The sequence below is a fragment of the Lepisosteus oculatus genome, chromosome 5 (assembly GCF_040954835.1).
Source record: "Lepisosteus oculatus isolate fLepOcu1 chromosome 5, fLepOcu1.hap2, whole genome shotgun sequence".
Taxonomy (NCBI): Eukaryota; Metazoa; Chordata; class Actinopteri; order Semionotiformes; family Lepisosteidae; genus Lepisosteus; species Lepisosteus oculatus.
Window position 1 is genome coordinate 55,924,092 of NC_090700.1, and position 15,638 is coordinate 55,939,729.

Genomic DNA, 15,638 nt, shown 5'->3' on the forward strand with positions numbered 1-15,638 from the left:
ATGGAGGGAGTCATTTGAAAATCTTATGTTTTATATTGAAAAATTACACACAACAGCACAATGAATCGCTAATGTGCTTTGAATGATCTTGTTTCAAATACGCTGAAGGGTATAATTGTCTTTATTGAATTTTGGTTAATTTCTGGCAGATTTCCTGTTTCACATGTTTGTTGTTGTTGTGTATGTACAGTACCATGTGGGTGCCTGTCTTAATTTTGCAGGGACTGGGCTTGTAGGCGTTTTGGAGTTTCCTTCTTTATTTGAAGCCATTAACATTTTAGATAATGTACATTTGCAGCATCACTGATCAGATCCAGTGTCAGTGTTATGAACCTCTGTATTACACCATCCACATCTGGATTGTCTATTTATTTATGTCATTTACTTTGAATGTGTGGAGTAGGTTGTGTATATACTACATACAGTGTTAATTGCTACTTCAAAATTTCTTGTATTTCTTAATGTGTCCACTCAGCAGACAAATATGAAAAAAAAAACAGCAGGCGGAAATGTTGTTTTGGTTTACAGAGGTCAGAATTTTCAATTCTTGGCCTGTCAGGTAGCTGGAAATGATTGAAAACTTTGTTGTAGGTGTGTAATAGCTTGGGTAAAAATCTGAGACAAATTGATCAATTTGAAACAATTCTACATCATGTTATGTGAAGACTGGACCAGGAATGAAATTTCTCGCTTATAATAAATAAATCATAAAAAATATTGAAAGCAATAACAATAAAAAACCATTGCAATTGCTATAAAAACCTTTAGACGCTGCTAGTGAGCCTTTTTCTGCTGTTAGGCATTGAAAAAAACCTCAGAGTTGCCTTCTGCTGTGAAAAAAAGGAGCACTGATAAGAAACTGATTGATTACCCCTTCTGAGTCAATGATTGACAGCTAGAAGGCAGGTAGAATGCAGCCTGAGGCTTCTAGAGGAAGTCTCACCACCTAAGGGCTCTGAATGGCTGAAAATACAATGAAAGACAGCGTTTTTTACCAATCAGATCACCTTATTTCTGGCGGTCCTGCTTTAAATATCTATTCCAAAGTCAATAACGTTCAGTTTCCTCCAGGTCTGGAAGTGGGTTAGTCTAGCCTTTTGTGGATATATATCGTGCTTCAGAATAAGGTAAACACATGGGATATATATATTTTTTGCTGTTTTTTGCTTTTGTGGTCTTGTTTTGCTTGCTCATTGATTACCTTGTCGATGCATTTTGGAAGTTTAGAAGTGCATCATCAGATAAAAAGTGACTTTGTGATTGATTGTCTTGTTTTTTTTAAAAAAACAAAGTTTTTAAAAAGTTTTTTTAAAGCTCCAGTTGTCCTTTATCGATTGATACAATGTTTTTGTGGTTTTGTTGGTAAACAATTATTAAATATGACGTAGGAATCAAAAGTAAATATTTATTTACACCATGGACACTTGCGACTACACCAAGCACGGGACACGTTTGATTAAATTAACGGTTTTGTGAAGCTCTAGTTGAACCTTTCTTGATTGATAAAAGGTTTTCTGTAAATGTTTTGTGGTTTTGGTGATGTAAAACGATGAAGTGAGTTGCGCCTTTTAAGACAAGTTTCTTAGACAGTAGCCACATGCGGCCACGTTTGCACTAAAAGGTACATATTTAATTTAGTCGGTCAATGTATATATAGTATAAACGTACAAAAAGAAATGTACATGTTTACAAGGTCTTCACATGTACTGTATATCAAATTTCAGTATGCATGGTAGTTGTAGGTAGTTGGTCAGCATGCATAGGTTGCAAAGGAACAAGTAATAGGTTTATTCCATGCTGAAAAAAGGAGAAAGGAAACACAATGTTTCAACTGTGGAGCCTTCTTCAGGTGTGAGAAAGACGGGGCAGACAGCAAAGATTAAATAGCACAGGAGAACAAAAGCTGAGAGAGGGGAGGAGGCAGGAGGGGCAGAGAGGTAGAGAGGCCACTCAGGAAGTGCGAAGTGGAGAGGGGTGGAGAGGGGTGAATCAAAACCTGCATATGAATAGAGAAGATGACACGAAAATAAGTCTGTCATTGAGAGAAGGGGGAAGGTGTGAACCTAGTTTCAGGATATTGTTTTGTTTCTGATGTCTTTCTGCTGTGGGAGTTAAGAAACCCTTCTTCGAGAACGTAGACGAAGAGATCAGTGTGATCATGGCCGTTAGAGGTGAAATGAGGAACTGTGAAATCTTTAATCTTCACAGCCCTAACATGTTCTCTGAAGTGGTCTCCTAGTCCTTCCAGTCTCCCCAGTGTAGATAGCTTTGCATTTTTTTGCAGGAGAGACAGTATATGAGGTTGCTGGAGGTACAGGATGTCGTCAGTTAGACAGGATTGTGAGGTTGTGATTCCATTACAGCTTAATTCAGTTTGTCAGAGATCAGTAAAAAGAAGACTTGGAGGAAGAAGTATCTTTTTAACTGCAGAGCTGCAATGTCTCTGTTTCAGGTGAAAACATCCACAATTTCAGAACACTTAGTTCTCAGCACATTAGGGTAAATCTCCAGTCTATCTATCTTGTGCACAACGGTTATCAGTAGCACAAACTACAGCAGCAAATAAAAAGTAGCAGGTAAAAGTGAATGATTTGACTTGTGTGTCAGGGGAGTGGAACAATTTGATGGCAATTTAACAGAGGAGATGAGTCACTTTTGCAGAAAACTATTCTCTTGACATAAACCATGGCCACCAGTCCTTCAGAAGTGTTTGGAAAATATTTGCAAACACGACTGTTCAAAAATCTGGCCACGGCCCAGTATGAAGTCTCACACATTCATTGCACAATCCTGCAATGTGCTGTTTGTCATTTGAGATGGACACATAAGTCTGATCTCAGCTCTGAGCAAGATGAGCTTGGCGTGCCTGGGCAACATTGTTTGAAATGGTTTTGGAGAAAATGAAAAAATAAATGTCTGTGTTTCGATTCTACAAATCTACATGGTACAGCTTTATCATGACCTTTGATTCTGGCCCTATATTTAAATATAAACCAGTCATTCAAGGCAGCTTTGCTCAGAGCCTCAGAATTTCATAGCAGAAGTTACAATGTCCAGATCCGTAGCTTTCTCTAAAACGGCTCACTATGGGATTTAGTTAAGTACTGGTTGCTGCTCACAACATTCCTGCTCAGCATCACATCCTGCAGACACAGGCTGTGCAGCCTACCTTGAGGGTTCATGAAGAGCTTCTCACATGTTTTTGCAAAAAATAAATAATCATCAATATTAATGAAGTGTTCTACAATAGGTTTTTGGTTTGCTTTCCTGTGAAAAGTAACAGCGAAGAAAACGTCTTGATAAGGCTATTTAAGGCTTTGAAATGCTCTGAGCCTCTTTATTGAAATGAATAACTGTCTGTGTTCTCTTGGGGCTCAATCACCCAGGATAGCTTTGCCTTCCTCCTCAAGTGATGCACTGACTGGATAATTTCTCTTCAAAGTGTTTGTGCATACATTGTGACAAACGCATATTTATTTTGGGCCTGAATTCACAAAATGTCTAACACTAAGATTTCTGTCTCGGGAAAAGAGTGCCACCTTTTGCTCCACCAACATCACAACCCAACCAGCAGAGACCTTTTCTTCCTTAGAGGCCTTGTGTCCAAGAGTCAGTTTGCTCCTATCTCATTTTGCAGTTGGGATATGATGAGATTAGATTTAAAGATGGCACGGTTGCTAAATTGCCCAACTGGTCGATACTGGGAAGGGTTCAGACATCAATGTATGTGGTGGAAGTAGTTTCTGGTCTATTTTAAATTAATTTTGGTGTCTAGCAACCCAATGCATTTATCACTTTCCACACATTAGACACAAATGTGGGCTATAACAGTCATCCATTGAACTGTCTGAGAAACAGTAGAGGCATTGTTACAGATTTAGTTATAAAAAAACAAATACCTGCCCATTTCAACAATAACACAGGCACCCCTTTAGAATCTCATGGAATAATTACGGGCTTATCCTCAGCACTCCGCCTTCCTCTGTAATTGAAGACATCACATTAGGTTTCTGCACAAAGCCAAGAGAAATTCCCATTGATTTCTAAAGAATGTTTTATACATTCTTCCACACATCTGAGGAACAGCAAAGACAGGCCTTTTTGGATTTTCTCATTGTAAGGCATTCCTTTACATTTCAATAGAGAAATGAAGACAGCGTTTGGACTCAGTGATTAAGTGTAAGATACACCGAGTTTCAATTTTGGCTCTGGCTGATCCATTACATGTAAGAAGATCAGAACTTAACTAGAGAATGATCTACAGTATACAGAAATTAGGCTCTAGGATTCAACACTGGTTGTCCTGGCAAGTAACGGGCACAAGCTGCCAGGTTGCAGGTGGCTGAGAGGGCCTGCTGTACTGGATCAAGGTGCTGCCGGGCGGAATCAAGCTCCTCTTGTAAAAGTCATCAGTCCCTGTGGAAACCAAAGACTGGGAGCTATTAAGGTGTAACACTTCTACTTTAAGCTTGGAGCTGCAAAGCATACTGTATTATTACTCTTAGAATTAAGTGTTATTTCACTACAAATATCAACACCCAAGAATTCAGTGTACTTAATTAAATAAATTAAGTAAAAGGATCATGGAGTGTTTTAGTCAGACTTTGGCTTAACCTGCTTGGCTAAGGGATAACCTCCTGGCCATAGTACAAGGGTCAAGGGCCCCCCAAAAAGAACCAAGCGGCACCCCAAAACATCAAAGCAGAATTATGGAAACATGGAGAACGTGAGAGCTGTGTTCTGTAATGGAAGCGAGATAGGCATAAGATGACCATGAGACGGGAATGCATTGATGAGCTTCTGAGGAGGTGGTTTCAGTCTGGGAGGAACAATTTGCTCAGCAGCAAATCTTGACAACACCTGTGACTGTCACGAACACGGACTGAAATCCGTGTCAGATCTTGTAGAAGACCCTATGCGATGCGGTAAGAGCTGGAGAAAACAGGAGGCGTGGTAAAAGGGAACACACAAGGGTTTAATAGTGCACAAAATAATGGTGACAGTCCGTGAAACAGTGAACGGGAAAGACAAAACGGCATCCAAATCCAGATGGGTCCAAGGGCAGGTCAAAACACAGTCCGAGAGTCCATCAACAAGGAATCCATCCTGGGACGCAACAAAGTTAAAATCCCCGGGAGGGGGGAGCACACGGACGAACAAAACATGGAGGTCCAAGGGTGACGGGACGAGATCCTCCAGACCCCGGGCTCAGGAAGCGGGAGGTGTCGGGGATGAGGCCTATGCCCTCAGGAGACGGACGTAGGGTTTCCTGGTGCTAGACGGGCCTCGCGACATCTTACCCTAATGATGAGCCCCGAGGACTGGAGGAGCTGGTCTTTAAGTAATAACGCTAAAAGGGTACAAAAAACACTACGTAAAGAACACTCATCATAAAAAAAGAAACAATCAGTTCCAGTTTGCTAGAATAATCAACACAGCCAGTTTTACTTCAAATTGCAAAGAAGGAATGGTGTAAGAATCACACATATGAAGTGAGTGTGAGAAGATGTAAAATAAAGACTACTGATGGGGTAATCACACATGATTATATATAACATATTGAGTGTTTGACAGTGTGGGCACTGTGGATAGGATAACAAAATAAACCTCTGGGTTCCTGGCCCAATGGATGCCAACCTCCGAGCAGCTGGGTGTATTATTGAGTATGGGCACCAGTTCTGGACTGTAATACTGTAATTGAGAAGGCACTGCACTGGCCCAGAAGCCACAGTAGCTTGAAGCTACACTAATAAAAGTAGGTTAACCAACGGCAGAACAGGAACCATTTGCTATGAATGAATCCAGGGCCTGGTATAGAGACTAAAACTAGGGAGGGTTACCACAGGACAGCAGCTGACTAAGCCAGAGGTAGGACACCAGATAGACCTGGAGTCGAAGAGATGTCATTAGGAGCAGCAGGGGTAGAGAGGGAGGAACCAAGGACTGAATTGGATGCTGGGCAGAAGAGCGTGCAACAGACAAGGCCAGATTAAATTAAGAACATTTAGGAAAGAATACAGGGTGAGGCCTGAGATTCAGAGGACAGAGTCTGGACAGGACAATAAAGGAATCAAGAGGAAGCAGAATGAATTAAAATAGGCTGACGGTGTGCTGAATGACGTCATCGCTGGATCTCTTACTTACCTGTTATTCGACGCACAGTCCACACAGCAAATGAAGGCGACAGATGCAAGAATAACACTAGAGGCGAATGTGAAGGAGTATTTCTTTTTTCCCCACTTTCCTGCATGTTGTCTGGAGCACAGTACAAGAAATGCAACAAAAAATAATGTGAGGAAAAGCTCAGCAGGTCATTGGCAGCTCAGGTCTTTGAACTGGACTGGACTGGAGTGTTTTTGGTGACATTCTTGGGAGATGTACTGTAGACGTTTACAGGAAGGACTTGTTTATTGTATACAGTATCTTTGATAGATAAAAAGAAAACAACTCTCTTATATGCATTTCATAAACTGAACTTCATGTTAATGGAGTTTCGCCATGTTCTGCTACAGTCCAGTTGATAATAGCAGGAAAGGTTTCAGAATGGATGAGACAGGATTTGCGAACATCACAGCGAGTTTGTATTTGACCAGAGCCACCTGGTTTTACCAGGAGAAACAGCGTGGTTTAACAGGAGAATGGTTGTGATGCTGTCATGGGAGCAGGTCCTGACTCCAGTGAAATGCGTAGTAAAGACCCTATGCAGACAGTATAATCCGGAGACGGACAAAAGGGAAGACATGGAGAGGATCAGGACGGGATGACCGACAGGGGGGGCATGACGGCAATGATCCAGTGCTCGGGGGGGGCGTAGCAAACTAGTCCAGAAGGAAGTCCAACATGGGAAATCAGGCTGCAGTCCAAGGTCCAGGTACCGGGAGATTCATCCAGATGAACACAGGGAAAAGGGATCCAGGAGCATAGAGGGTAAAACCATAACGGAGCAAGGAGCTCCGAGCCCTGGACTCAGCTGGTCAGGACATCATTCTGAAGCCTATGCTCTCAAGCCACGGACGTGGGGCGACTTGATGCTAGGCGGGCCTCCGGGTGTCCGTTTTCCAAAACTGAGCCCAGAATAGCAGAGCCGCCAGGCTTAAATAGTGGAAAAGGAAATGAGACACAGGTGTAGGATCTTAAAGTAACCGGAATACAAATGGGTAGGAGCGCCCTCTAGAGGAGGGAAGACGATCGTGACAGATGCTGGGTGTTTTGAAAATGACGGGAAGACAACGCAGATCTCAGTCATCAAAAAAGGCGTGGAACTTGAAAAGAGACCTGTAGATGAGGCTGGTTAAGGCTGAAAAGCCAGTGATTGAGATACCAAAGCAGTTGACTGAACACTTGTGGACGCAGGTAGATTCCAGGGCTGGATCAAAAAAGACTATTCATTGGAGCAGCAAATATGAGTATCCTTTGCAAAGTGAGAAACTGCACCAAAGAGAAAAATTAGGAAATGACTTCAGGAGTGATTGCAAATTACTTACAGGTGAGTCTGATTGAACTTAGCTGTTGTCATCCCTCCCGATCGTTCGTTACAAACGTCATTGAAGATTTTGAATAATCTTTGCATTATTTTGACAAGCAGCTTAGACCTCTGGGTAAAAGCAGAGGAACACAGCTACAGTATAAGGGACCCAACTGATAAGAGGCTGTATCCAATGCTGTACAATCTAGTGATTTACAGTGCAAATTGGCTCAATCAAGTCTGTAGTCTGTTTTCTCCCAGGAAAATGGTTCAGAGGGCACTGTCCATCATCCAAAGGAAGATTTACTAATGAAGAACTTGAAGGGTGGGTACCAGGACTATACCTGATAACACCCTCAACCACTCACCAGTTGTGAAATCCGCTCTCAAAACTGTTACTAATTTTTTTATTAGTTATTTTCACCTGATCAATGAAATAAGACAACTGGACTCTTTTTGTCAACATCCTGAATATCTGAGCATATTCAGAACCAGGCTATAGCTGGGACAAAGCAAGTTCTCCCATCTGTCTACCTTATTGTCTTACTACAAGAAAATAACTGTGTACAAACAGCTTTAAATACTACATTTAAAAACTGAAGTCAACACAAAACTACTTCCTTGCAGAGCTGCCCTCACACTAGGCAAAACTCTCCTCCCTTTCCTGTGTGGACTGGACACTGCCTGCACAGAGTAAGCAGCTGCCAAGTTCAGCAACAAACTAACCCAGCCCAGCTCCTTCTTCTCAGCAGTAATTCTGACCTTATTAAGCACATTTGTCCAACAGTTCTTTGAGAATAAAACTTCTTTATTCACATTATAATTCTTGAAAGTTAAACTAGTACTCCAAACATATATTTGATTGTTTAGTTCATGACAGTAAATGCATATTTACTTGTATTTGAGAATATGAATGTGAATATATCAGACTGATAAAACCTACAAGACGGACCATAATACTTATTATAGTTGATCTACAGTATTTTAACTCTGAAGTTCTTAACTCTTCCCTTTGTAATTTTTCATTGAACAATCAGCTTTTTGTATCACACCAGCATTTTGTTATAGAAATATATTCTATGGTGTTTGTTGTTTGTTATGTATGTTTTTGGTGTAAATAAATTATGTATTATATACTGTATTTGGAATTCGTGTGTGAGACTAAATTATTATGTTTGATTCAAAAAATTAGAAATTTTAAATTTCTAATTGTTACAGTAAATTAAAACCCTCAGATCACTACAAGCTGATCCTCCTTCCTTTTTGTGTTGTCTTATTACACATTTCATTGCAGATTTGGAATATGGCAGCTGTCCCACTAAACCACACAGAAGCAAGATGAGGAGTTGAATCCTTGTATGCTGATTAAAAGTATTATTTACATATAATTCTAAATTCCAGTGTTTTGTGATCAGGCAATGAATTCTCAGTTGAATAATTTAAGCCCAACTAATCAAATAATGTTGAGATAACATCGGAAAGATTTTGTACTTTGAATGTGAGAATAGAATGATGTAATGTATCGATGCAAGTTCTACAAGGAATGTTGTCAGATACAGTAAAGTGGCCTTAAGGAAACTGTATGGTCGCTGTGTGGTGTGGATCTGTTGAGGCATTTTTCAACAGGCGTATGACAATTTGGTCAAGCGAACTTGGCGACACCAGCAGACATTGCCACAACAGTGTAAAACAAAGTGACTGTAAATCACTTACTACTTAAAATTGCTTTTGAGTACCAAAATATACTGTAGAGTATGAGGAGTTGTTCTAATTTTAATAAATAAACAGGATCAGGACAGCTACAAATATGTTTTGAAAAAGTAATATCAGGTTCTTGCATGTTGATGACCATCGAACTTTAGCACTAGTAGCAGCATTAAGACAGATAAGGAAAGGAATTTGGAATTATAATTGAATACACTGACTTAACAATCACATGGAAACAAGTCTTATGAATACAAAATAAGCCTATGTATACAGTATATCATTGCTTAACTGCTATGATCAAAATCTAATAAATAAACAACAGTAATCAATTTAGCAAAGCTGCAATATGTAGTTTAGAAGTTAATATGTCTCATATAATAATGATAATTGCTTACACTTATATAGCGCTTTTCTTTTTTGTGGAAAACCCTCTTTCAATCTATGCAATGCAACATAACCCAAAAAAAACTCTTGCTTTAAAGACAGGAGTGATAATTTCTTATTCAGTAACCACACTACACTATCAATACTTCTGTGAAATTCTTAAGACAAGGTGTGTCTAAGGGGGGTTGCAAAAGTTATAAAAATATAGGCCAGATGAAGAAATAGAGCACAGATTGTCAATTTACTGGAAGTGCTCCTCTGCAAGGAAAAAACATTCAAACATTAACTAAAAGTAAATACAAAAAAATTAGGAAAAGTCACCCAGACATTTTCCTGCTAGGAGTTTCAAAAACAGGCCTGCTGTTACCCAGCTGTGCAACAACACACAGACACAGTTAGGCTATCAAGAGCAATAATAACTGTGACTCCGTGAGTGCCCAGGTCAAATGCCCTAAGCTCCACCCCCACCTCTGCTTGATGGACAGGTAAGACTTCATTTACTCCAGAGGTGAGGCAGGTTCTGTATTCTTGATGTAGCATGGTGGAACAAACAGACACGGACAATACTGCTGGACCACAGGCGAGGCGAAAATACAAGCCATCAAAATAGTGATTAAATTAACAATGATAATTACAACTACAAATTATATATAAAAATAAACAATGGACTTTTTATAATAAAAAGTAAATGATGAGGGTTAATGAAAGATCTCAACAGAGGTCATTTAAAGAGCCTCTGTTGCATAAAGTAACACTTGTTTGCAGTGTGTAAGTATGTGCTGAGCTCCCCTGGATTAATCTTCTCTGTGCTGTGTTGCCCACATGCTCTCTGAGGAGAGAATGGCCTAATTGTTAATGAGGTTTAATATGTGGTTGAAGGTAATTGCTGACTTCCACTGTATTTTACACTAATGTACCATGCTTTCACTCTGCTGTTGTACAATAGGCTGAAAATAATGATTTAGGACAGAAAATGTTTATAACTGTAATAAGTGCGAGACATATGGAGACTTTGATGGATCCTTGACAATGTTAATTACATCTCCTTTCTGGGCTGAGTGTCAGATTCCTCTTTCCTTTCTGCTAGGTGGTGCGTGAATCTATCATTGGATCACTTTTTTGTGGCATTCTGCATTAACTACTGTAATTCTCAGCTTATTGGTCTATTAAACCTTCAGTCATTAAACATTTTTAGCTAAAAACCGCAGCAAGACATTGACTTACCAAAAGTAGGACCAAACATCATATTTATTGTCTCATAAACTCTGCATTAATAACCATACTATTTTGCATTAGTTATAAATTCTTTAACTGATGTGTAAAGTGTGAAACGGTTGTGTTCCTTTGTCCTTGCTAAAGCTCCGAACACTCCCCACTCCTGACCAAGCTGTCCTCCCAGGGCTCTGACTGCTTGGACATCCTCAGAGTTCAGATCTTTCCAATTCCAGCCACCTGATTAACGTGACTCCCTCCCAAATCTCCACCTAAAACGTGTTTGCTTGAGTTAGTATCTGGTAGTTACATTTATAAAGCGTCCAGTTCCTCATTAAAGGCACTAAGTGGTGGCTCTGTGGCTAAGGATCTGCGCCTGTGGCCGGAACTACTACTGGAGCCTATTCTGTTTGGCTCCTGAGCAAGGCCCTTCACCCCAACTGCTCCAGGGGCGCTGTACAATAGCTGACCCTGCACACTGACTCCAAGCTTCTCTCCCTATCTGTGTGTCTCATGGAGAGCAAGCTGCGGTATGTGAAAAGACAAATTCCTAATGCAAGAAATTGTACAGTATTTGGCCAATAATGTGATCTTATCTTATGTACAGTACTTTTAGATGGTATTTTATTCTGCACTGCTCTTACGAGAATTTATCATGGCCAATTGTTGTATTATTTTAGTCAATTGCACTTAAACGCAATAGCGGCAAACTATAACCAGAGTAAAATAGAGGAAAACTGTAAAAAACAGAAAGTTGCAATACATATTTCTACACATTGTATAAAGACATTTTTGTAAAATGGGGGGTGGCTCTGTGGCTAAAGATCTGTGCCTGTGGCTGGAAGGTTGCCAGTTCAAATCCTGCAAAGGATTCCTACTCCATTGGGCCCCTGAGCAAGGCCCTTAACCCCAGCTGCTCCACGGGTGCTGTATAAATGACTGACCCTGTGCTCTGACCCCAAGCTTCTCTCCTTGTCTGTGAGTCTCATGGAGGGCAAGCTAGGGTATGTGAAAAGACAAATTCCTAATACAATAAATTGTATATGGACAATAAAATGCTCTTTGATCTTTATGAGGATGTTTTTTACAGTTTTTTTATCACTTCCAGTTTGCAGTTTTAATAACTGTAGGTTGCGCAGATAATACAATTTCGGGCACCTTTCTTAACAAGTCACCTTTCAGATGTTAAATATAGCTAATTTAAAAAATGCAATCAGATTGCTTTTGGATTTACAGCCATGCTACGTTCAGTCAGTTGATATTAATGAACTAAAAATGTAAAAAAAAAAACATGCAATGTGAAAATCTGGCATCAACTGAACTCAATGCATTTTAAAACTGATTCTCTTATTTGATATTTTCAACACAGTCTTAAGATTTGCATTTAATTATTCTGGTCAGCCCAGAATAGCTGTGTTTCTGAGGAGTTCAAAAGTTTAATACAGTTGTCCAGGGACATCAAAAACTTTATTTCACGTGTCCTGAATTTTTGTTAAAAGTAGCACAATGCCTATGATTTGCTGCATTTCAAGTATTTGCATGACAATTTCTGCATGGTTAGTCTGTGAAACCTATGAACAGGAAGAAAAGGAGGCTGGGTAATGTGATGTGCATTTCTCTGCAGAGGTGTATATCCTAATGCTCTTATTCCTCAGAACATTTGTAGGATTCCTACAAAACAAAAACTCTTTCAGATGTGAAACCAGTTTAATAATAATAATAATAATAATTGCTTACACTTATACACTTATATATATATAGACACTCCATTCAAAGTGCTTTACAGGTAATGGGGATCCCCTCCACCGCCACCAGTGTGCAGCCCCACCTGGATAATGCGATGGCAGCCATAGTGCGCCAGAACTCTCACCACACATCAGCTATCAGTGGGGAGGAGAGCAGAGTAATGAAGCCAATTCATAGATGGGGATTATTAGGAGGCCATCATTGGTAAGGGCAAATGGGAATTTTGGCCAGGACACCAGGGTTACACCCCTACTTTTTTCGAGAAACGCCCTGGGATTTTTAATGACCACAGAGAGCCAGGACCTCGGTTTTATGTCTCATCCAAAGGATGGCGCCTGTTTACAGTATAGTGTCCCCGTCACTATACTGAGGCATTAGGACCCACATAGACCACAGGGTGAGCGCCCCCTGCTGGCCTTACTAACACCTCTTCCAGGAGCAACCTTAGTTTTTCCCAGGAGGTCTCCCATCCAAGTACTGACCAGGTTTACACCTGCTGAGCTTCAGTGGGATGCCAGTTGTGCGTTTGAAAGTGATATGGCTGCTGCACTTCAGATGATTAAGTTCTGTAAGTGACTTCTGCACGTTTTATTGATCTTCATAGAAGGTGGAATTACTTCTCATGTCTCAGGAGAAATCTTCCACTATGAAAAAAGAGGGTGTTTTTGTTTTCTGTCCCAAAAGACAAGCATGTCTCCCTTCAGATGAGCTCCATCATTGCAAACTCACTGACTGCTTGCCTGCTGATTGCTTGACAGGCTCAGGCACAGCTCAAATTGGAGGAAAGTCAGTTTCCTTCTCTGTAGCCTCTTCAGATTCCACAAGCTCTTTCATCTAATGGAACTAGTTTCCCCTCACTGACAGGTTTTCTGCCCTATACAATACCTCCTGTTGCTTTTGGTTTGCAAGAACTATTCATGCTCCTAGACCAGTAGCATCTTTGTGTACTCTGTCTCTAGGGGGCCCTACATATAAAAATGTGTTGTACTGTAGCTAGTTGCAGAGAAGATGTTTGATGTCCTGTAACGACACTGCCTATGGAAATTTCAGTTTTTGGCCATTAACGTATCAAAATGATCTGTACCCTGTGCAATGTGTATGCAGATCCAATCAGCGATCTAACAGAGCTGTCTGTTACCACAGTCTTTATTGTTAAAACCGTTGACACAGTGTATTTATAGTAGGCAAAATATGAGAATCACTCTTATTGACACACAGAAGCCCAAATATAATTTCATACTAAAACAACTCTTTTTCCATCCCACATTCATTTCCAGAAGAAGTCTTTAGTGTTTACATATATGTGTATTAAGCATTCCCCCATAAATCGTCAGCATTCATAAAGTGAAGGTTCTGAATAAGATTAGAGTGCATTTAGCTCTTACAAATAGAAGGATTTCTAATATATAACAGAGTTTATAATTCTATTATATAACTGAGTACACTGTAATGTACTATTCTTCATTTTCATTATCTTAAATTCACCAAAATGCCTAGAGAAATTTAACTTGATTTAAGTTTAAGTTTGGAGGTAAAGTGCCCTTTGTATTTAAAAGGTGTTACAGGACTGATCTAGTTGTTGCTACAGTCACTGAAAGGGGTCTAGTCTCTTCTCTGTATGACTGTTCTCTTGTGTCCAGTCAGTCTCCTGCCGGCTCCCACTCTGTTTACATGCAATACAGAACTGGACCAGCAGGATGAACAGTAGTCCTGACTGGGACAAAACTTCCCGTTCCTCTCAAATCTTAATGCACCAGCTAATCCACTTTAAACGGGCACACAGAACGTGTGCAATGCCACCATATCGGTGGCTCCAGACGAAGAGCGTCACTAACACTCTCCGTTCTAGCTGCTCTGAGGTCCCTGCCCACTCGTTTTGGGGATATGTGACTAACGTGCTTTCAGATGTAACCTTGCTGTGCTGCTGAGCCTCAGCTGCTGCTGCTCAGAGATGATTCACAAGTGGCTGCACTCTCAACCTTCAGGCATGGTGCCTTTTGTTCTCGGGTCTAACTGCAGCCAAAAATGTTGTGACGTGCAGCCCAGACTGCAATACTCTTAAGCCTCAGTTGTTTGTACTCCAGAATCTGGTCTTCTGGAAAGAAGCATGACTGGATTGCAAATTCCTTTCGCAAAACCTGGGGCAGCTGGAGTTGGGAGTTGCTCGCTTTGACCAGTTGTCCCTTTAGCCTTTTTTAGATTGGAGCTCCCCCCCCCCCCTTTTGTGTGTCTTTTGTATTGGTTGCAATTTAGCGTTCGGACTTTAAAAATCCAGCAATTTCATATGAAAGCTGAACAAGGTCCAGAAATTGCCCAAATCCTGGAGAGAATCTCACAGGCTCTGAAAGTGCAGTCTAAGAAACTGAAGCAGAAGCTCTGCCATACAGGAACTTGCCACGAGAAGCTGATCTAAAGATAGAGTGGAGAAAAAGCCAATGGGCTTCCAATGGGCCAACAGGCTTGCCGATGAGGAAAGACTGTAAGATGTGGTAAGAAGCAGTAAGATACAGTCAGATGCTTTCTCTTGCACCCACAGATCTTCCACATGACCTATGACCTGGCCAGCGCTGTGGTGCGCATTGTCAACCTGATTGGGATGATGCTGCTGCTGTGCCACTGGGACGGCTGCCTGCAGTTTCTGGTGCCCATGCTGCAAGACTTCCCCAGCGACTGCTGGGTCGCCAAAAACAAGATGGTGGTGAGTACGAGCTCCGCGCTGCCCGGAGCTGAGAGGCACCTCAGTTCCCATCTGGTCCCAGTCCTTGCTGCAGAACCTGGATCAATGTTCATTCAAACAATGCTGAAGTCAGTGATCCACTGCCAAATTTGCAATGATGCCATTGTCCCAATTCTAATTTAACAATGTCATCTAATTTCAGTTCCCAATTGAAGGAAAATGCAGAAAGCTCAGATAAGGTGCGGTGAGCTTTTTCTCCAGTGCCAGTGAATACTAACAGAGAACAGTAGACTTGTCCTTATAACCAGCTCCAATTAAAAGGGAAAAGGACAGCCTTTGAAATTTTCAGTGATTAAGCAAAATCAAATTGATCATGAAGACGGGTGGAACATAGTTTTTCTTTGCTTCTTCACTTTTCTGCATTTTGCAAAAAATGCTAAATACCAA

The 15,638-nt window shown here is 40.8% G+C and overlaps 1 protein-coding gene across 1 annotated transcript in view; it reads left to right on the plus strand.

Moving 5' to 3' along the window:
* The window catches only part of hcn4 (hyperpolarization activated cyclic nucleotide-gated potassium channel 4), a 98,796-nt gene that overhangs the window by 47,047 nt on the left and 36,111 nt on the right, over window positions 1-15,638 (plus strand). The window contains exon 3 of the mRNA XM_006628884.3: window positions 15,051-15,212. Within this exon, the coding sequence (XP_006628947.2) occupies window positions 15,051-15,212 (162 nt within the window). The remainder of the gene's footprint in view (window positions 1-15,050; window positions 15,213-15,638) is intronic.